Source organism: Lampetra fluviatilis, chromosome 32, assembly GCF_964198595.1.
Source record: "Lampetra fluviatilis chromosome 32, kcLamFluv1.1, whole genome shotgun sequence".
Classification (NCBI taxonomy): Eukaryota; Metazoa; Chordata; class Hyperoartia; order Petromyzontiformes; family Petromyzontidae; genus Lampetra; species Lampetra fluviatilis.
In genome coordinates, this window is record NC_136306.1 from 4,478,539 (window position 1) to 4,501,906 (window position 23,368).

A 23,368-nucleotide genomic window follows, 5' to 3' on the forward strand; every position below is an offset into this window, starting at 1 on the left:
TCCAAAAGACGAACGGTATTATCCTGTAAAGATGAAGCTACACTACGACCTACAGCCACAATATTTTCGACCTAGCAGTGCTGTGTTTCTAATTTCAGTGTCAATTCTGTCATTACACAGGAGCCTATCTATACTCGGCCAAAACGCACATTATTTTCACGTTAAGGCGTATGTTAATGTATCGCCCGCAAAAAGGCATCTGAAAGTCCAATTTGGCACTTGGTAAGTAAAATGTTCCCTTCCCAACATTAAGAATATATTAAATTGGAATCAGAATGCAAATTTCTATCATAGTGTGCCTGACTGTAACTTTAAAACCTTAATATCTGTCACAACAATGTTTCATTAGAGCAGAGCATTTGCAAAGGATTCCCAATTAACCATGAGCCTGGCACCAATTTGGCAGTGCATTTGCCCTTCAACAACAGTTGCCGTCACCAGCCCCACCTGTTCTCCGAGCGCGGTGCACAACACTCTGAAGGTGTGGCGCTGGTGCCACTTCTGCTCGCCGTGGCCCAGCGCGTGCTTCGTGACAAGGTCCTCGTTCTGAGCGTCCAGTCGCGCATAGAACTTGGATGGCTCCAGCACCCAGGGCCGGGGCCCGCCCTCAAACACCACCTCCTTGGAGGCCCCCAGAGTGACTAGGGCCACGGAGATCGGGTCCACCACCTGGGGTAGGAGGGGGACAGCCCCGGGAAAAAAGTTTTGTTTTACGCAATATCGGTCATCTTAAGGTTATCATGGCTACGACATGAATACCTAAAAAAAAGGGACATTTTATTATGATGAAAAATAATAATAAATTCCAGACTTTGTAAATCCATACTCTTTGGTTATTTCGGTAAAGTCACGTAGGTATAAAGAAAGAACCAAAGAGTATGGATTCCTGCAGTCACGAAAGCTTCAAATCTATATTTGTAAATCCAATCTGGTTTAAAGGCTCCCCCATGCCATGTCGGTTATATGGGATGTTTAACCATACTTTACCATGCTGTTCAGTGTGGGTTTATGAAGTGCAAGGCATCTAGGACCGATTCTGATATCACTAGCCATTGATGGCAGCCACAGCCATAAATCAAACTCGGGTCATCGAGTCCGTAGTGCAGTACATGAACCATTGTGCCACCACTTCTCCCACCATTATCATAAAAATTTGCTTACACCTCAAAACGGGCATCAGTCAAGTTGGCGATTGTCAATTGGAAGGGGGCAGCTCACCTTCAGCGGCAAGTAAGCGGCGATGGTGATGGAGTCGTGGAGATGAGTGGTGCCGTGCGTGTAGGAGATGCTGATGGTCGTGTGTCCAGCCGAGAGGGCACGCACACGCACTGTCATGCAAGAGCCATTACCCGGAGGCAGGTTTCCTGGGAAGGGGAAACGAGTAGACGTGTGCTCAGCCAACAACTTTGGAGGATGAACGTGACCGAAGGCACCAAGACCAAATCACCCGGAATGCACCCAATCCCGTCAGATCTCAGAAGCTGTAATGCAGCAAGATACAAAGTGTGTCGAGATGACGAGGTGGTTCAGAGATCAGATCGCCGAGCCGACTCAAATCCAGGTGGCTGCCTGTGAGTAAACAGGCTTCTCAACAAGTGGAGTGAGCTTTGCCCAATCACAAAAAAAAAACATCACTAAAATTTAGTTTTTTTACTTAATTCAGATAAATTCCAGCTCTGACAGTTATATTATTGCTTTTATTGGCATGCAACAAACACTACTCTCATATGTAGACGAGTGGTCACTTGAAGTGATCATAGGAGGTAGCTCAAGTGATATCCGTTTGCGTTGGCTATTCTGCAACACGTAGCGTTGCACTGCTTTGTGAGATATTCAAGTGGACACCTCTCGTCTCATGTCACGCTGCCAATAGCTCAGTCGCAATAAAATTAAGGCCAAATTACAAAACAGAGATACAGTGGAACCTCGGTATACGACCGCTTTGGAATACGTCGAATTTGGTATACGTCGTGTTTTTTCGAGAGAAAAAAATGTCTTGGGATACGATGTCTTGCTTGAACTTATATGGGTCGGGATGAGTCACCGCATACAGTACGCGCGCGTATACCCCGTTCACGACTGAAACAAAGCGAAAGGGGCGGGGTGGCGTGAGGAGAGGGGCGGGGGCCATGGGGGAGAGGGGCGGGGGGCGTGGGGGAGAGGGGCGGGGGGCGTGGGGGAGAGGGGCGGGGGGCGTGGGGGAGAGGGGCGGGGGGCGTGGGGGAGAGGGGCGGGGGGCGTGGGGGGCTGCCCCCAAGGAAGGTGGAGCCCCGAGTCGAGGCACGTGCGACGTGCGGGGTTGAGGCACGCCACGTGACCAGCGCAGCTGGCAGCAGCGCGGTCACGTGGCTTCTGTATGCATTTTAGTAATTAGCGTCTAAATTATTTTATACAACCCCATTAATGTATAATATGCCATATAAAATATAATTTATTTTCCTCTGGAACGGATTATTTCTTTTCCCTTTATTTCTTATGGGAAAAATTCGTTTGGTATACGTCATTTTCGGTATAAGTCCTACCTTCTGGAACGAATTAACGACGTATACCGAGGTTCCACTGTACACTGTGTATTAATGGGCTCTCGCGTGTGTCTAGAGACAATTGTTTACCCTGTGTCGCGCCCAGGCCCTGTTCCCCACACGTGTCGGCATGCATGGAAGCTGGTAGCAGGCGCTTACCCTCGAGGACCTGAAATACGGCCGTGTTGGCGAGGTCGGTGATGAAGTGCATCTGCGAGCAGTCGGAGAACATCATGGTCTGGCGTGTGGCCGGGTCCACCAAGCCGCTGGCGCGTACCGGCAGCTCTAGAACCGCGCCCACGCGCGCCTCCAGCTTCGAGCGCCCAAACGCCAAGTGGACCACCTCCAGCATGCGCACCTTGCAGAGTGCCACAGATATATACCTGTGAGTCACCTAACTCTTCGTTGATAGAATGGTTACACTTTACATACATTGTAAATAAGGCTCTCAAATGCACAATTTGATGAATGCATAACGGAACTAATTTCAACTTGTGATGCGCACAGCAGAGGTGTGGACTCGAGTCATGTGACTTGGACTCGAGTCAGACTCGAGTCATGGATTTGATGACTTGCGACTCGACTTGGACTTGCATAACAATGACTTTGTCCCACCTATGAGATGTGGACTCGAGTCATGTGACTTGGACTCGAGTCAGACTCGAGTCATGAATTTGATGACTTGCGACTCGACTTGGACTTGCATAACAATGACTTTGTCCCACCTATGAGATGTGGACTCGAGTCATGTGACTTGGACTCGAGTCAGACTCGAGTCATGAATTTGATGACTTGCGACTCGACTTGGACTTGCATAACAATGACTTTGTCCCACCTCTGGCGCACAGTATATGCTCACTCTCGAAGAGAGACAGAGGGCGACTTCGACGCGGGTTGGACACAGGAAAGACAGCCAAGTGGTCAGCCGGCACCAATTTTCCCCACAAGCTCTGCAGTCCTCTATATATTAAGGTGTTAATGGCCAATTAATGAGTGTTTACATTTGGGAGGACACCGGATCACACAGAGAAAACCCACACATGCAAGGGGGCAACAATCTATCCCATACAGATAAAGCAGGTGGAGTCCACATTTGCTGTACTGCCTTCTCCTGGAAAGTCAGGGTATGGTACCACGACGGTCATAGTTGTGTGCTACCATCACCAGGCTATCCTGACTATTTTCATAGCTGAATCGATAAGTTGTGGCATGCCGAGTAAATATGAATCTTTGTTGGACTACCAGACCAGAGCCTCACCTTCATGCTGCCAAAATGGAGAGGGTTCTGCACATCCCTGGCACGGATTACACTTGTCCCCACCGCATCTGCTGTCGTCAGCAGCCCCCGCACCGTCACCGTGGCCACCTCCGTCTCAGTCGACGACCAGCTGAAGTTGCCGCTGCCACCCTCAGCCTGCCACGCACACCGCCAGGTTGTCACTGTTGCCGTCCACCAGGTTACGGGTGATTGCAATGGCTCAATTATGAAAGACCGCCAGGGGTAACACCAACAATCATGCATGTGTTGGTTTTTGGGAGCATACGCCGAGACAGCATGTGGCATCGTCCACCCTCCGGCGTGAACCCGTAGGGTCCCATCCTGGCAAAGCCCCCAAGTGAGCTCCCTTTCTATCTCCAAACGTCAACGATAACGGTTAAGCTGATGCAGTCACGAAGCTTGTGGTCGATCCCTCAGCCTCCTCCTCCACCCATGAGATTATCTAGGAGAGAACCTGGTGGCAGCATCAACCAATGGCAATCGACTGCCGTACAGTCGTTGGCGTTCCTGTATTGTAGAGGTAGTCTCAGCTTGGTTTCCTGCCGAACATGCCGTTTTGACACAAAGTCATCGCATCGGTAGCCAAAGATTAGTTTTAAACAAAACGAGCCACTAAGTATGTCTTTAATAATTGATTTATCCAGTAATGCATCACTGAGTTCCAAAACTGTTTCCAGAGAATCCTGCACAGGGATGCTTGGCCAATTCTGTTTCAGTATTTTAAATGCCAGGAAACTGGAGCACCCTGTAAAACCCAGACGTACAAAAGGGTAACAGGCATAGGTCTGATAAGCTATTGTTCACCTCTTCTTTCGATCAATTTGAGTTCCACTACTGAAAAGAGCTGAACCACGTGTGATTATGAACACTAAACTTCCCCCTACCCTTCCTACCCACCGCTCCCAGGTACCTTGAGCGTGTAGTGGTAATGCACGCGGCTGGGCTGCCACGGGTAGATGAGAAGGGGCGGCTGCAGAACGATAGGGTCAAAAATCTCCACCTCCTGCTGGTTTGAGATTGTCTGCGGCAGAGCCAGCGATTTTCCATTCTGCAGGGCACAAGATGACAACGCAGTTCCACAGCCGCAAAGGTGAAGAAGCAGTTATTTCTCAGTGCAGGTCACGTGTACACAATCATCCTAATTTCATCATAATTTTATTTTATGAAGAATAATTATTCGTAAATAGTGGTTCTAAAAATGCTGAACAATGTGAGCTGCTCTCTCTCTCTCCACATGCCATGTCCTTATTCTAAGACGTTGGAGATAATGGCGTTCCATTTAAAATCTCTCCATAACATTTCTCAAGAACTTTGCATTTAATACTCCCAGTATCATCCAATTGTTCAAATTTCTTATGTACTTAATTCAGTGTTGTCCAGCTTATTTGAGTTGCATTTTAGCATAAAAAGGTTGAAAATACCATACAACGCGAACTGGACAGGGCGACAAGTCAAGTCTAGAGTGCCCGACTTTGGAGAAAAACCATACATGGGTCCAAATCATCAATCGTTGGAGGAGGGGACAAAGGTCTCACCCTCCCAAGTATGGAGCAATAACACCTGGAGTTATGATTCAATTGAAGAATACATTTTAACTTTCAACACTGCGAATCAACAGCCACTGCAGGGGGTCATACAACCTATACAAATCAAAAAGACTTGTCTGTATTGTGAGCTTCAGAATCAATTTCAATTAATTATTGTGAATGAGCGGTTGAGTGACTGACTTCCTTGATGTAGACTCTTGGCAAAAAAACTCAGTGAAACTAGCCGAGCCGGATGGGTGGCAGTTAAAGTTTAATGTATCTTACAACTCTGAATTCAAATGTTTCAGAAACTTTTTGTTGAATGTACAGACATTTCTAAATTTAAACACAGTTGCTCAGCACAGGCCGAAAGGCCCAAACACTATTATCGAAGTTGCAATAGATAACAGTTAACGTTTGTTTTTTTAATTGAACAATGTTATATTTCAAGCATTTAATAATGATCAAGCTTTTATATACATATTCTTTCGTGCAAAAAATTGAATGGTGTTTCGCAGCATTGAGTTTAAAAATGGAATTTTCTCTTTGCTGTACTAAAATCCAGGTCCTCCTTTTAAAGGAGACTTCTGGTCTCAACGGGCTAATACCTGGAGTGCGATCAATGGGAAAAGCGCTCTACCGTGGCACTACGAGGTCGAATTTAGCTCCAAAAGAATGGTGCATTAGGACGCTGAGAGCCTCACAATGGTGGGGTTATGTCACCCGGTCAGCCAATAAACGCACGTGTCATGCCCACGAACCGAGAGTTCACAGGAAGGTACGGTGCCTGCGACTGGCTGGATTTTGACATCCCCACCTAACGCTCAGCAAGGTAGCTTCTCATACTGTTACGTTACGATACATTCTGGGCTGCGAACAGGTAGTTCAATCCACAAGCACTGTGGAGCGCTTTGAGGCGCTCTGCCCATTAAATGCACCCCTGGTTATCAATTAAGTTAATTTACCTGTCAATATATCAACATGTAAAATTATCATGACAGTAATGATGACAATATCTGTACAAATGTGTCAACGGTGTGCTATGCAACTTTTTTTCGGATGCCAATAAAAGCTTAATGAGCAGTTCGTAGTCCTAAAAAAGTGCACCGTTTATTGCCTTATATGGTGTGTTTGCTAAGTGTGGGTCTGTGCTGGGAAAGCAGACAAGTGGTACAGGTAATTGCAATTGTTTTACAAGCAGCTGCGCACGCGGTGCGCACACACACACTCACCGGAGCCAGGACGTGGGCGAGAATGGCCTTGACCTCAGTCTGTCCCCGGTGCAGGGCCTGCACGCGATGCTGCGACCCATTCAGGTTCGACTCCAGGACGTTGAAGAATTTCTTCGGGAAAGTTGTCTCGATGCGCACATTCTGTACACGTCAAGTCAATCCGAGAAGCAGAATGGAGTGAAAATATCACATTGCGCTCGCTCTGAGTGTGGTCAATAAAAATCTCTAAGGTTCCAAGAGACAAAGGCTGCAATATTATGGACATGTAAAAAGGAAGCCCCCAGTAAACCTTCACTCAGTGGAAGGTTACTCATCCTCCTCTGCTGTACCCAGAGTCTGGAACTCCCAGCACCCAGCCATCCATATTGGCTCTCTACCCAAGTCCAGTCTCAAGACCTTCCTTTTTTCCTCTGGCAATGACAGACCCCATTCTCCCACAAAAAAAAGACTATGCCCAATCTTGATTTGAAGCTTTCGTGACTGCAGGAATCCATACTCTTTGGTTCTTTCGGTAAAGTCACGTAGGTAGAAATAAAATCAAATAAAACAAATAACTATGCCCAATGTCTCTGCAGATCATCTTAAAGATGTGGTTGCAATTAAGACACTAAATAAATCAACATTGCATTATATTACTCTGGTTCTTTCGGTAAAGTCACGTAGAAAATCAAATCAAATAATAATAGAATACGACGTTTCGGTTGCAACACAAGCAACCATCATCAGGTAAGAATGAATGATAAAACAGACACAAGAACAGCATAGGCAGACACACATGCAGAGACAGTCACACACAAAGACACACTGAGCGAGACACACACCAAGACAAACAGAGACCCATAGACTTATACAGAAACCCATAATCTCGCATAGACTTTTCACTAGATAAATGGAAATTGGGTATTGTATTGAAAGACAGCAGGTCCGCAGAGCAATGTGCGTGATGTGCATCTGCCACTTACGTCAGTTAGGTGAATACGGTTGCCATTCTTGTCGAACACTTCCACCCTGATCCAATACTCACGCCCCACTTCCAACACCCAGTGCTCTCCCGGCTCGATCAGAAAACCTGCCGCCACATACACAACCCAAAAAACAAAGATCCCCCTTTATAGCCTCAACAGACCGTTGAGGAAAGTGCTGTGCACCTACGAAGGCCGGCACGGCACACAAGGGGGTGGGTGGCCAACACCACACCCGGCCGCCTTTGTCTTTCCAGTGGCGATTTTTACACATAGCACCAGGTACTCATTTGAGGCCGAGTCGACCTAGGGGAGGTCCATGACCTAGTGCAGAAAATCATCACTGGGGTCGCCGAGTTTGTAACGCAGCACGCTACAACTCCCCATACAACCCAACGCACACACATACACACGTTCTCCCTCACTGCTCCCATTAATGGAACACGTAAACCCACAAAAACAAATGTTTCTCATGTTGGATATATATACATGGTTTTTGTGTACAAGGATGATGCAAATCTTCCAGCTCTATAAGCGATAAACAAACATGACTATCAGGTGCGCTGTCACAGCTTTCTCTCGTGACACCACTGCGGTATATGTCAACGAATAAGGACTGTCAATCAGGTAGAAATAATGTCTTGATAAGGAAGAAACTCAGAAAATGTCATTGCAGAGATATCACAATGGTACTTTGTGAGGTTTTTTTCAACATTAACGAAGGCTGAAGCTAATGTTGGACAGCCAAAGACAAACACCCAAGTTATATAATATACATAACTAGCCTTTAGTGCGTCCAAGGACGGGTGTATTGCAGTAAATCTGAAACTTGCAAGTGAAAAGCAGAACGCGACGTGATATTCATTGCATTAATGCGTGTGCAATTTGTAAGGGCGCGGTGACACAGACCTATTTCATTTTAAGGTTATAATCCCTTGTTCATCACGACGTCCTTTTTACTTTGATGTCTCAACAGCGTTACGGAGATCGCGTGACGTGAGGGTTCTGCCTTTGTAGTGATGGTTGTAAGTTGACGCCGAGGAGGGGGGGGATTATTAATGAGGGGGGCTGTTCGATGTGAAGTGACGTCACCTGCTCATGATTATTAATGAGGGGGGGGGTCCATGTGGAGTGACATCACTTGCACATAATTATTAGTGGGGGGGGGGGGGGAAGTACTCCATATTGAGTGATGTAACCCGCTCATGATTATTAATGAGGGGTGGGGGGGGGTGTCCATTTGGAGGATGTCACCTGCTCATGAATATTAACGAGGGGGGCTGGTCAATGTGGAGTGACATCACGGGCGTTAAGGACACATTCCTGGGCAATTATCGTAGGTATAGGAGCAATGCGCTGTTAAGGTTTCCCCCTTCCTATGACACAATCTGAAGGGAACCTATGGGTGCGGCGGTTGTAGGTATGGCGCTCACCGAGGAAGGCGGCCTCGATCACGTAGACGGTGGAGTTGGGGAGACGCGAGACGCCCTGCATGCGAATGTCTGATTCCGGCGAGTCAAGGAGTCCCAGGTACAGCATACGACGTATGCAAATCACAGCCGATAGCCCAGAAAATACGTGGTGAAAATCGTACGCACCGCCTATTGCCAATGCCAGACACACTGGAGCTGGCAAACCACATGACGAGTCAACAAAACCCTGTCAAAAAAGATTCTCACACAGACCTCTTGTCAAAGCCACAGGTGGATAAGGGCCTCCTCATGCTGTCCAGAACGTGAAGTTCATTTGACCACACTTCACAATACTGGTCAGAGCGGACTGGTTAAGGCGGGGAGCATAAACGTGGGGGAATGGAAGTACAGAATAAGGGATTATTCTGCCCTGCCCTCTGCTGCCAACCACATTGGTTCATCTCTGCAAGTTGTGAAATTTAATTTCCTTGTCTCATGGCAACATTAAACCAATAGCACCATCTGAATATAGCTCGAATTAATCTATAGAACAACTTTTTCTAAATATACACGAACAAACGTATGATGGTCATATAGATCATTGGGATTGTTAAGAAAAGTGGGTTTGGGCAGGACAAATCGCTAGAAGGGATGACGATTGGTTGAGAAGAATAATGTAATGTCAGCCAAAGAAAAAGTGCTCCAGGCTATGTCCATTCCAGAAAAGACGCAATGAAAACAGCTAACATACAGAGGCTAGGTGGCTTGTTATATTGCAGGGCCATGCGAGATGGTGACAGGTTTTGGGGGGTCTTCATGTAGCAGTGGATAAGTCAAGGCAGATGATGATGATAACGTCCTTCATCTGCATTGGGATAATTGGCCAATTCAATCTTTAATGAGTGCTGTATGCGGGAGGATGATAATTTGTGGACTGTTGGTAATCGTCCTAAGAGGAAATTAGTCACAGACACGCTAATAAAGGCGTCTCATTACACGCGGCAAAGGGTGAGGATGCTTTTGTGCACAAGGAGGAGGCTTGTCTGCCCCAGATTCTGGGCCACCAGGATGGAGGTCTGCGCATCCAGCCGGGCCACAGGCCCATCCTTCGTCACCAGGCCCTGCAGCTGCAGCTCATACTGCTCCGACGGCATCGGGATGTCTGCACCAGGCAAACAGAACAAAATATACACGCGTGCAAAGAAAATTACACACCTTCAACCGTTTGGAAAATGCACCACAGTTGCTGCTCCGCATGGAGGCGATGCGCGCATTAGACTGCAGCGAGGCAGATAGGAGTACACAAGGGAAAAGCTGTGCGCACATAATACACGCAGCACAGTCGTGTCACGTGACACATGACAAGGCATTATTATAGAGCAACAAAGGTGCCACTTACTTTTTGTACACCATTAAAGAAATCTCAATAAGGTACGATGGTAGGACCGACACCAACGGTTGCAATCGCTCATTTTTCTGTATGGAAATCGACTGTTGTGTATATTGTTACTCCTGTGGAGGGGGTAGTTTTACCAATGAGACGGCCCTGCTTGACCTTGAGCACGTGGTAGTGAATGTGCGTGTTCACGAGGAGGTACACGTCGTGCGAGGGGCTCAGCAGGATGCTCTCCAGAATGAGGAGGCGCACCTCGGTCGCCTCCACGGCCTGCAAGTGCCGCCAAACATTACAGGCAAGCAGTTCCTTTGAGGTCAAAGTTTAACCATTTCATATATATATACATATATTTTGCATATTCTAACTAAACAACATCTCTTTCTGCTTCCTCCCACGCACTTAGATAAGAAATATCTAAGTATGTGCTCTCCGATTGCCTGGGTGAAAAGTGGACTATGTCCTTGCCCAATCCTAGCCAGCTGGCTCAAACACTCAATGAAGAAGCACTCCTGAACCTTAACATTGCCTCACATAGCCTCTTTTTTACAAAGCTGTTATAACCTTGCTCAAGAAACATGTTAACTCTTATCTAATACAACTTTGACAGTGCCGTTTGTTACTGGCAGCTTGACATGTTGGCCCTTTGCTCAGTAACCATGTAAAAAAACAACAGCAAATGAGGTTGCATGCATTAAAAGTCTTGACTCCGTGGTATTGTCTGGATAGATAAGTGGCACTCAAATATCAGTGCACTACCCCATTCTAAAGAACTGCCTCTGGGAGGTGACTTCTCATTTGCCCTGCTACTGAGACGTTTGTCACATGACAACCAAACCAGACACTATGTAACCCACAGAGCGAGAAATGTACCAAAACCCAGCGACCTGTAGTTGCTCCCAGCTGTCGACAACATCAGTGACATAGGAAGACAAAGGTGGTCATGCATGGTGCTGGATACAGCACACATTCACGTGCAGTGCTTGCCTTAATAGGTACTCGTGGCAATTGCTCCACAACAGTCTAAATGGCCAAGGGATCTTCGTCTCTGTATATTCGCACACTCGTGTTTCCCACCTTGTACAGGGGCTCTCGTATTTTGGTCTTGACGCGGGCGCTGCCCGTCTTGAGGCCAGACACGAGCATGCGGTCGCCCTGCCGGCCTTTCCTCTCCATCTCCAGGATGTAGGCCGGTGGCCGGTACGCCGCCTCGGAGAACCGGAGAAATCTGCATGAGCACAGCATCGTACAAACATGACGGAAATGCACTGGTTAGTAAAACACAAGCACACATCAAAGAATATCATAATTTAGCAAGCCCCTACGCTACATTTCCGTTCTAAAGTTATTGTAATTTGTATTCCAATCAGATGATGTCTCCATTCACCATTGACCATTTTAGCAAGTGCTTTCTACTTAATATTTACACGTGAAAAACGGTTGATGTGTAAATTCACAACTGTTCATGCATCTGTTGTTGTCCCTCACCGCAAGGCGTTGTGTCCATCGGCAGTGGACAGCACCTCCTCATCCTTGATGGTCGTCCAATCAAACTGCAGCCCAGCAAGGGTGGTGAACGTGTTTCCTGTAAAGGTGGAATTCAGGAAGGTGGAAAAGTGATTTGAACGTGATGTCACATTGTCACCTTACAGCAGCAAGGAAAAGCCTTGCTTGTGCAAACATTTTACAAAACAAACAACATTAAGGTTATATCGAATTGCTCCAAAAGGCCTATTACCAAGTCACTCAGAATGCACTCGATCTTGGAAGATCTCGGAAGCTAAGCAGCTTTAAGCTTAGATAATGCTTGGATGGGTGACCACTAAGCACGATTCGGCTGGCGTTGGGCTACTGCAGGGCTGCTGCAGGGCTGCCTAGTGGGCAACAGTGGGCGGTGCAGAAAAATAATGTACACTGTTACACTGTACTTCTATAATATCATCTTCATGAACTTGCACTGACCAGCAGTGAGTCGAAAAAAAAGTGATAAATGTACATGTGTAATATTGTAAATTACGGCGGGAGACCACTTGACGGGTAGCACACTTTATTAACACTTGTCTTGCCACAATAACACGTGTGGTCACTACAGCTCACGCTACACGATCCACCCGACACGTGTGGTTACTACAGCTTACGCTACACGTTCCACCCGGCTACACACACACGGGCATTCCAGCCCCGTAGCATCCAGGGGAACCTACAGACCCACCCCAGCTTGGGTATGGGTCACGACCACTGGGTCCCGCGGCCCGGCCCTCACACGGACGTCCAGCCCCGGGTCCCAAGGTCCCGCCTCTGAGCCACACAGGGTCCCGGTCCTTACAAGGACAGCGGGACTAGGTGTCTCAGGGCCCTATCTCTTCCTCCTCCGTCTTCCGTCTTTACTGGTCACCAACTCCCCGAGCGCCCGCGCGCACCGCCTTTTATAGTCCTCCGCTCCCAAGGAGACGGAGCCTATGCGGACCGCGATGTGAGCACCCACCCTAGTCGACCAATCACCACGCGCTGCCACACGATCCCTTTTCCCAGCTTGTGTCAGCGCACACAACCAATCACCACGCGCTGCCACACGATCCATCACTGTCAGCGCGCGTCACCACTACACAACCAATCACCACGCGCTGCCCCACGATCCCTACTGCCAGCACGTATCACCCCTACACATGTGTAGTGGTGATACGCGCTGGGGTAGCGATCAGGTGCCAGCGCGTTGTGATTGGATGTGTGGGTGGTGACGCGCGCTGACGGTGAGGGATCAGGGGTCAGCGCGGGATCGTGGGTTGTGTGGTGTTGATTGGCTGGGTGCCGGTGACGTGCTGGGGGGGGAGTGATCGAGTGGCAGCGCGGCGTGATTGGTTGGTGAGTGGAAACACGCGTTGGGGAAAAAGGATCGTACAGATAACGCGTTGTGATTGGTTCACTAACAAGCGATGCTCGCATCGAGGTCCGCATCCGCTCCGTCTCCCGGGAGGAACGACTATATAAGGGGATGCGCACAGGCGCACGGGGAGAGTGTAACCAGCGAAGACTGAAGACGGGAAGAAGAGCCAGGGCCCTGCGGTACCTAGTCCCGCTGTCCTGCGAGGACTAGGTGTAACCCAGAGGCGGGGGTAGTGTGAGCATGCAGTGTCAGCATGCCGAGTGTGTAGCCGGGGCCTAGAGTCTACACCAGGGGTCGGCAACCAAAATAACAAGAAGAGCCATTTCTTTCCAATTCGGTACAAAATTCAGTATTTCAAGAGCCGCAATGCATTTATGTACATACTGTACATACGTACATATCGTCAAGAAGCAGCCCGTAAAGAGCCGCATGCGGCTCCGGAGCCGCAGGTTGCCGACCCCTGGTCTACACGAGACGAGTGATATGGGTGTAGCCAGAGGCGTAGGGTCTACACGAGACGAGTCTACACAAGAAGAGTCTACCCGAGACGAGTGATGTGTGTGTAGCCAGAGGCATAGAGTCTACACGAGAAGAGTCTACACGAGGCGAGTCTACACGAGTCAAGTGAGGCGTGTGTAGCTAGAGGCTTGGAGTCTACACGAGTTCAGTACGGTGTGTTATAAGAAGAGAAGAGGTTACGAGTTGTACCGGTGTCTGGTGACCGTACGCGGAAGAATAGAGACTACACGTTGTATCGAGATAAGTGAAGATTTAATAAAAGAAGTGTGTTACCCGTCAAGGAGTTTCCTGCCGTCATTTCCAATACTTCACATGTATCCCTAATGTGTACAGGATCTTGAGTTGTGATTACATTTGAACACTTCAAAAGGTCCAAATGTATGATATTGCAATGTACATTAATCTCAACTATTTGTATTTTACCAGGTAAGGCCCATTGAGTTATATAGCTCTTTTTCAGAAGTGGGTCACAAATGAAGGCTCAACAGCTATCATGTGGAAATGTATTGCAGCCAAATACTCTAAATGTGTGTTTATAAATCATGATTAATAATACAATTACTTTATCAGTCCACTATTGAATGAAGGCCTCTCCATTCTGAGTCAGTTCTGGTGGTTTGACCATACTTCACCAGGCTGGTCAGTGTGTGTTCGCAAGGCAGTTGCACCAGGACGGGTTCAGACATGACTTGCCACCTGTGTTAGCGATGGCCAAGAATCAAATTCCGGTTGCCCTGTGGCATTTGTCAAACAGCAGGGTACTCTCACCCTCGCGGTCGCCGGCCTGGATGGTCAGTTCCAGTGGAGAGTCGTCGAGGTAGAGTTCTCTCGTTGTCGAAACGATCTGGATGCGCTGGATAGTGTCGACGATCACATCGCACCGTAGAACTTGGCCCGACACTACAGGGGGGAAGAGTGGCGGGCGCACGTAAGGTAAATTATCACGTCGCACGTTTCGCAGTACCGAGCAAAAACAAACCAAAAAATATCCTACCACTTCCGTGAATGAATGGAAACTCATAAGACAGAAAATGTATGTGCAGTCTAGCAACAAATGAGAAACTCATTCTATACGCAAAATGTGATTTCCAAACGGCACAAGAGGGATCATTTTGACTATAGGATTGAGCTTCCCATCATGCCTTACACATAAAAAAGGACAAAAAATATGTATCTGTCACTGGAAACATCTTAGGCACATTAATAAGATACTAGAGGGGATTCATTTTGAGGCCTCTTGCAGTGAAAAGGTTCCTCACCCCTGGTCTATAGCCTGGGCTTGAGTAGAAGATGTGTCTTGACCAAGTAAATGGTCAGGGTGAAGGGATTCCAGACAACGGAGATTGTAGCGGAGATTGAGTGACCTCGAATTGAGCAAAGTTTGACCGGGGCAGATTGCTCGAATCTTGTGACCCATCCACTATCCGTGAAAGCAATAACCAGGTGGGAGCAGGTGAAAGGTGTGTCTGGCTGCCCACCTGTGTCTTCGGCAATGACGATGGTGGTGAGGCGGGTGTGCTGGGCGGCGCGGGCCGACACCACGGCGCGGCTGGAGCACCGCTGCCCTGCATCGTCGGTGCTGTACACGGCCTCCACGCTCGCAACCTCAGGCCGGGACGACTGCCTGGAGGGCGGCAAAATAGCAGACGTCAAGAATGCCTCAGGCACATACGAGTGGAGTAGATAACATGAATAAATCGCACAAATGGTAATTCGAGAACTAAATTCTCATAGGGTCATTTTATAAGAAAACATCGTTAGCCACCTAAAAATCATAAACGGCTACCATTTTTCCAAGATGGCTACCATTTTTGATGGTGGCCATCTATGATTGTGGCAACAATAACATTTTTAGGTGGCTGACGTTCTTTTCTGAAAAAGATACACCATTGTGAAGATATCAATCATATGTCATGCTGTATTAAAATGAAAACGATTCCTGTGATAAAATCCAGGTGACTGTAGCAACACTCAAGAATTATTGTGTAGGTCGCCAGCTGACTTGGGGGGGGTGAGGTGGTCTTGTAATTGTACAGTATAAGTCAGAAATGTGTTATATTACAGTGGTGGAGCAATAAAGCAGTGGTTCGTGCACTTCACCATAAATTTGGCGACCTGAGTTTAATTTTTGGCCAAGGCTGATATCAGTGCTGACATCTGAACTGGTCCCATCATCAAGCCGCACTGACTAACGTGGTGAAGTATGGTAAGAAACACTCTTAGGTTTTTTCGGTAAAGTCACGTAGGTAAACATTTATATTATTTATTATATTTATTTTACCTACGTGACTTTACCGAAAAAAACCTAAGAGTATGAATCCTTGCAGTCACGAAAGCTTCAAATCTAGAATATGGTAAGAAACCCCCGTGACCGATTAGGTCTGATTAGGCTTTCATCCAGCAGTGGCTGTACACGGGCTGTAAGGTGTCAAGGCAGCTCTCCGTTGTGCTCACCGAACCGCACCTCCGCTACGTACGGAGTGAAAGACGTTCAACATACATACATGCCTTCTGGCCACACCCTGCTGTGAGACAGACTCCGTGAAACAGAAATGGGTCAGCTCATAAACCGCAAATAAATGCAAAGTTTCCCTTCCCTATTACTCAGCCATTGCTTTTGCTACTGATAAAGGCCCTTCCCTGCCACAGCCAAGACTGAGCAGTGGGCAACTTCCTGTGACACGCCTCCCACCAACACGCGTGGCCAAACCAGGTGTAATTTTTCAGCCCCGCCATGCACGCGAGCTGAATGAACTGTTAACGGCCATATTGCTACCGTTAAACTTAAACCCCCACGAGTGAAATTGAGCCTTTGTCGTGCACTATAATCAGACCTAGGATAAATTACAATGGTGTCATTCGTAATGGATTTCAATCACAATGAAATTATGGTTTCACCGAAGATTGTTGCTGTTATTGTAATAACTAATCACAGGTCCGATTGAAAGCGGCACACCCCCAGTGGCCATCACCGCATCTGTTACAGTTCTGACACGGATGCCTGCTAATCAGCTGCACTATTCTTCCCCCATAACCCCACATATATAATCCATAGTGCCAGCTTCAATTTAATTTAGTTACCAGTCTAGGGAATCATATTGCACCGTGGAGTTCATGCTTGATTCTCTGCCAAGTGAGCACATGTGTAACATATAAGTTAATTATATTACCCTCTACGCTTGTGTTATTGCAAAGGGCCGTATTTATATTTCTAAACTAAACCCAGCTGCGGCTTCTTCTACACTGCTACTGGTGCCAATTACAGTTAAACTCTCAATTTTCCGAGGGCGGATTACCTTGTTTGGGGATTAACCACGCTTGAATGAGATGAGTACAAAAACTGCTTCTCACTCGTTGGGTGTCAGCGACTCAGTGGCCACAGCATGTTGGCAGGTACATTATTAGTTACAAACACAAAGACAATCCATTTTACAACATATCTTCATCCCCAGTCTACATAAGAAACGAAATAGACCTCTTTACAGCCCTAATGTATAAACGTTTTGCGTTATCCGTGTTTCTGGCTAACACTCCCACCCATAACCCCAGACAATCGACTGTAGGTGCAAGGAACGTCGTCAATTTCCTAAGCATCTGTCTCAATTCTTGGGACAGACTCCGGCACGTAGCAGGCTGTTCCTGTCACTCAACGCACTCCTGACACGACCACAGTTCCCCGCCTGCAGCTGCGAGCCGTAACTCCTGCACTCACTGATTAGTACAGCGTTGAGAAGAACCGTTTATCTTGGGGCATCTGGATAGGTAGTAGTGGCTTAATCATTTATTTAAAGCGTACTGTCATTGTGTGTACTCGAGTTACATTGCAAGTCATTGCAGAATGCACAATTGTATAATTATACTGTAGAGTCCTCTGTCTCAAGCCACTGATAGATTAAGGTCTCCCCTCAAGCCCTGTCATGTAAGTTGCTTGACCATACTTCACCACACTGGTGAAGGGGACCAAGACTGGTTTAGCTATCAAAACGGCACCGATTTTATCCCTGGCTGGCTATCGAACTCAGCAGGTCGGGTCTATTGTGCAATTGATATATGTATGTTGACCTTTCGTGACGTACGTAACCAACCGTACTAATCTAATCGGAGGTGCAGGGGAAGGACGACAAACTAAACACACAGGCATTTTTTTGGTTTGGCCATGTTGTTTGTTGTGGTACGGAGTTAGACTGATGGCCTTAATCTAAGTTGTCTTGTGGTTATTGTTGTTGTTTGACTTGCATCCCACTGGGATTTTTTGCACACAGCGTTGGTGTACGGTGCTTTTTCTGCAATATTTTGCTGTCTTTCCTTGGATTTTCTGTTTGCATATAGTCACATTAAGATGTTTTCTTGTTCATGTTTTTTCTTTGTTGCGGTTGCACCCGATTCAAGAGCCGAATGGCTCAAAGGGCTAGACCTAATAAATTAACTTGATTTCACCTTTCATAGGGGGTCTTCAACGTATCGTGCAAAAATAATAATTAACTCGGAAGATTTCTTAAGCGAGCTCAGTCAACCAAATGTCAGTGGCAGGTCGCTAATTATATTCTGCTGACCCCCCACGACCCCCGTTAGTCTGGAATCTTCTTTACTCCCCCATCAGTGTCGCGCTAACGCTTCTCTTACCACTCCTCAAGCTTGCGCTCAAAACCTTCCACTTCTCTTTCTCGCCGACTTCCTATATTTTATTTAAAACCATATATTAATTCCTGCAGTCACGAAAGCTTTAAGTCAGGGGTCGGCAACCAAAATAACAAGAAGAGCCATTTCTTTCCAATTCGGTACAAAATTCAGTATTTCAAGAGCCGCAATGCATTTGAGTACATACTGTACTCACGTACATATCGTCAAGAAGCAGCCCGTAAAGAGCCGCATGCGGCTCCGGAGCCGTAGGTTGCCGACCCCTGCTTTAAGTCAACAACATATATTGCCCAGTTTATTCACTGCTTCTTGACACGCGTGTCCCATTTAGCCGCTGGCGTAAACCCGTGTCGAATGCGATTGTAGTGTCGATACATATTTCACACCACGCAGCAAAGCACTCGAGTGTCTCGTTATAGCAGATGGAGTAACAGCGATGCCTATAAGTGGCATACTTATCTCGCAAGTTACACGCGGGGTGTACAAAGAGAGAATTGTGAAGTACTGTACACACACGTGGGGTGATGGACAATACCGTACTGTACACACACACACACGTGTGTGTGTGTACAGTGTACACCATTAGGGACACAGACATTAAACACTGTAAACAGATGACCGTGAAGGATGGGTAACACCGTACTGTACACACACACGTGTAGGGTGACATTGGGAATACACAAACACACGAGTGTACAACAGGACGGGTTAGACTACGCGAGACACAGTTGACACAACACACACCAACAACACCAGCCGCCAATCAGCACCAAGTGCCGGCGCCACGGCGGTTGGTGCCAGGCTAGGTGCACCAACCCTACAGGTCACGACGACAGACCCAGCCCGGGTGTTAGTGTGGGGGGGGGGGGTTAACCGATCGCGATGAATGAAATACGCACATACACGTGGAAGATGCACATACACATGAAAGATGCACATACACACCATCTGTAGCAGCCGCTCTCCGCCTCCAAGGTGTAGTTGATCTGCGAGGCGCCCGCGTACGGCAGCAGGATCTTGGGCACGTTCAGTTTCGACGCCTCGGCCACGTTCACCACCACCAACAACAACAGAGCCGACAGAGACAGTCCAGAACGAGTCGGACGGCGGCCACTGATGAGGCGGTCGCCCCGGCGTGGCCAGGCCTCTACCGCCGTCGTCGGCTGCATTGCTCTTTTGCTCTTCTCCCCCCACCACCCTCCTCGTCCTCGTGTGGCGTTAAAGAATTATTGAATGAAAACTTCAAATCTCACGTCGGTGAGACCCGGACCAGCCTTGACGAGGTGGTGGTTACCTCAGCCCGCACGAAATCGACGCGGACTATGACGACGACGGCGCTGGAGAATAACGGTGCCGTGGCTGCGTGAGGAGAGACGACGCGGAATCTTCACCTCCTCCTCTCACTTAACTCTCCTTAGCGCCACCGACAGCCTCGGGCAAAGCGTGCTCTCGCCACGATTAGAACTCCCAGCCCGGATAAGCTGCGATGGAGGGGGCCTCCTCCTCCTCGTTGCGACAGCCGAGCCGCGCGACTCGAGCTGATTGGCTCCCGCCGCCCCCCATGGAGCCAATCCGCGCTGGGAAATGTGAAGCGGTGAGTGGAGGGGGGTGGGGACGAGGGGGGTTTCCCGCGCGCGAGAGACGCGTCACGTGCGCGCGCGCGAGACGTTTTGGCGCCAAAAAATGAAATTGCAATACAATATTTTATACCTACGAGACTTTACCGAAAGAACCAAAGAGTATGTATGGATTCCTTCAGTCACGAAAACTTCAAATCTAGAAAAAATATTTGAGATTCATTATCTGATATTTCCTGAGAAGGATTGGGGGTGAGGAGGGGAGAGAGGGTGGCACCAGAAAATTAATCGATACTCCTCAGGAAAAAAACAAAATATATAATGTACAGTATATATGTTTGACATATCAGCAATTGTCTATCCACTGATGGATATTTGCTGCACATTATCCCGTGCGCGTTGCCTTCATTGATGACCTGTCTCGTCCATCGTAATGTTTTAGCCGAGGTCACTACACACACAGTGACCGATTTATAAATAACCCCCACTAAGATAATAGTAAAACAATTATATAAAAACATGTTATTGTTTAAATTACTCGACACGTATCCCAGACTCCCCGCCACATCCCGTCATAGGAACGTGGAATTTCCACCACTTACTCTGCGCGGGGAGGGGGGGGCTGTAAACAGATGAGCACAAAAGCATCAATTGCTTATTTCATCGGGAAATCGCTTTGACTTTGCACATCACATTTCTGAAACACGGGGAAGGTACAACACATTGGTCGGTGGTAAAGTTGCCGCTTCAGTGCACGTGGAGTGGAATTTCGGGTTTCTCTCATTCAATCCACATTGTTGATAGAGCAAATATCGTGCTGTTAACTTTGGACCGGTTTAGAATTTGGTATCTGCTCACCCTCAGTCACGCTAGCTTGTAAAACACATTCCTGCGCAGGGAGCTGGTAGGAACGTTGGGTTGCTCGGTCAATGGCCAGGGTCAACGGCGACGTGGTGTATTCCGCAAATATGCCCGACTGTGAGGGCGGGCACAAGCCGGCGTGAGTAGGTTAAACGTTGAGTTTTATAAGGGCACCACGGGGTGACCAGCCCCTCCCCACCCAGCCCCACCCCTGCCACCCCCCAGCCAGCCCCTCCCCCCACCCAGCCCCTCCCCACCCAGCCCCACCCCTCCCATTTTTGTATGCACGGACGGACGGACAATAATCCCCTGTGGGCTGGTGTAACCAGGTTCCTACCAGTAAAATACCGTACGAGTTCTGGTCTACCAGTTGTTATTCTTAAGAGCACTCCCTCTAGAGTCTAGGTGATGGAGCTCTTGTCAGCCGAAGAAGCAACGTTGCTTTGGTAAATACCCACGCACTATTAAAAATAATTCTCAGCTCCTTCCCCATAGTAAATTAATAGTAATAATAACCTCGGGTAGTTTTCCGCTTGTTTCCCGTAGAAAGGCTGCGAGTAAAGGTATACGTACTATTAATTGGCTGTGTCGGGTGGTGGTGGGTTTAACGACACATATTTGCGCGATCCAACCCAAAAAAACCTGGATTATAAAAGGCATACTCGTGGAGATGACCCTTACAGGAACTGAACCCTGGGAGACCGCTACCACGGCAACTAGAGCTGATACACTGCAATAACTAGGGCTGAGACACTGCAATAACTAGAGCGGAGACATTACAATACCACCGTTACAGCCGTTTATTGGCCAATAAAACAGGTCCCTGCGGAGTGGGCTGGTAGGAACGAATAACCAAAGAATATAAACATAATGTATTATGACACTTGTTTAGCCAGGAAAGCCTCAGAGTGTTAAGGATTTTGTAGGGTCCTGCCAAGTGTTTGCAGTAGGGGGCAATGTTGCTACACCTAATCGGACGATACAAAGGGAGAGTTTGAGGCCTAGTTCTAGGCTTTAGGCCTAGCTGTAGGCTTTAGGCAGCTGTGAGTTAATTTTTTATTTAAATGTTTTAATAATGTAAAAGCTTTCAATGTAAATGTTTCTATTTAAAAACATCAGGGAATGTAACATTGTTAAACATTAACTCCCTTTCACACACGCGGGGGTACGATACGAAGGGAGAGTTTGAGGCCTAGTTCTAGGCTTTAGGCCTAGCTGTAGGCTTTAGGCCGCTGTGAGTTAATTTTTAATTTAAATGTTTTAATTATGAATGTAAAAGCTTTAAATGTAAATGTTTCTATTTAAAAACATCAGGGAATGTAACATTGCTAAACATTAACTCCCTTTCACACACGCGGGGGTACGATACAAAGGGAGAGTTTGAGGCCTAGTTCTAGGCTTTAGGCCGCTGTGAGTTAATATTTAATTTAAATGTTTTAATTAAAAACTATCTCAGGGAATGAGTAAATTTTTTTAATTAAAAACTATCGCAGGGAATTAAAAAACTATCTCAGGGAATGTTACACTTGTTTAGCCAGGAAAGCTTTAGTCTAAAGGTTTTTGTAGGGTCCTGCCAAGTGTTTGCAGTAGTGGGCGATGTTGCTACACCTAATCGGACATCGGATGGACGATATAATCTATTGTAGGCTGGTTCACTTCGTTCCTACCAATACAAGCTGCCCATATAGCGACAGAGAAAACGGTGTTCAACCCATGTGAGACTAGGCTCTAAGGCAAGCTGTCTCGGGTGTGGACCAATCAACTTCAATGACAGTGCACATTGTCAGTTGTCTTTTGTTTGTATGACTGCAGGTATTGCGGTCTATGCAAACATGATTCCCTGTAAAAAGGTGTCAGTTTTGTCGCCAGATAGAAGGGTAAACAAACAATTATCGTGTAAATGTTAAACCCACCACAGCCAATTAGTAAGTGTTGTCACGTAAACAGAACATGGCAATTTGTCACTAGTACAGCACACCTGTGTGCTGTCGAGCCAAGCAACATTTACAATCTGAGTACGTTTCGCCAGTAATTACAATTAGCTTCAACAGGCGAGAGCCAGATTTGTGGCTGTCGGTGGGTCAAAAGACACATTTATATATTGACACGATCTAACCCAAAAAACCTGTATTGTGGATATTGGTCGCAAAAGCCTGTGTTAAACGGACTTTGTTGTATTGTGATGTAGCCGCCTTGTTGCAGCGACATCACAATAGCATGGTTATATCACGGGCAGTGGACATCGTGGGGTGGCAGGAAAGTACACTGGGCTCGTGTCTCCGGCTTCGTCACTCAGCTGCTTAAAACTGGCGATGCTTGGTTTTTTCAATGGCTGTCAAGTCCTGGTGCGTATGCGGGTCATCTGGTCTCCTTTACATGTTGCTGATTTTACATGTTATGGCCACTTTTTTTAATTGCTGTTGTAATGGGTGTTGCAACGAACCATTAGATGCCAAGTTTTAGTGCAAAATGTGGCTAATCCTTATTCCTCCCAAAGTCCCTTCTATACTGTTCAGCGTTCTCTGCAGTTGGCTTTGTAGCTGCCTCCCAGTCTGTATTTCAA

General features: G+C 47.3%; 1 protein-coding gene across 1 annotated transcript in view; it reads right to left on the reverse strand.

The window, feature by feature from the left end:
* The window catches only part of NUP210 (nucleoporin 210), a 41,998-nt gene extending 22,165 nt beyond the window's left edge, over positions 1-19,833 (reverse strand). Inside the window, exons 1-15 of the mRNA XM_078871337.1 lie at positions 19,313-19,833; positions 15,208-15,353; positions 14,498-14,629; positions 11,815-11,911; positions 11,404-11,554; positions 10,467-10,599; positions 9,952-10,095; positions 8,955-9,023; positions 7,522-7,628; positions 6,560-6,700; positions 4,712-4,849; positions 3,781-3,936; positions 2,682-2,880; positions 1,219-1,364; positions 448-669 (exon numbers count right to left, since the gene is read on the reverse strand). Coding sequence (XP_078727463.1) covers positions 448-669; positions 1,219-1,364; positions 2,682-2,880; positions 3,781-3,936; positions 4,712-4,849; positions 6,560-6,700; positions 7,522-7,628; positions 8,955-9,023; positions 9,952-10,095; positions 10,467-10,599; positions 11,404-11,554; positions 11,815-11,911; positions 14,498-14,629; positions 15,208-15,353; positions 19,313-19,536 — 2,205 coding nt within the window. The 5' untranslated portion in view covers positions 19,537-19,833. The remainder of the gene's footprint in view (positions 1-447; positions 670-1,218; positions 1,365-2,681; positions 2,881-3,780; positions 3,937-4,711; positions 4,850-6,559; positions 6,701-7,521; positions 7,629-8,954; positions 9,024-9,951; positions 10,096-10,466; positions 10,600-11,403; positions 11,555-11,814; positions 11,912-14,497; positions 14,630-15,207; positions 15,354-19,312) is intronic.
* Between the last annotated feature and the right edge of the window lie 3,535 nt (positions 19,834-23,368).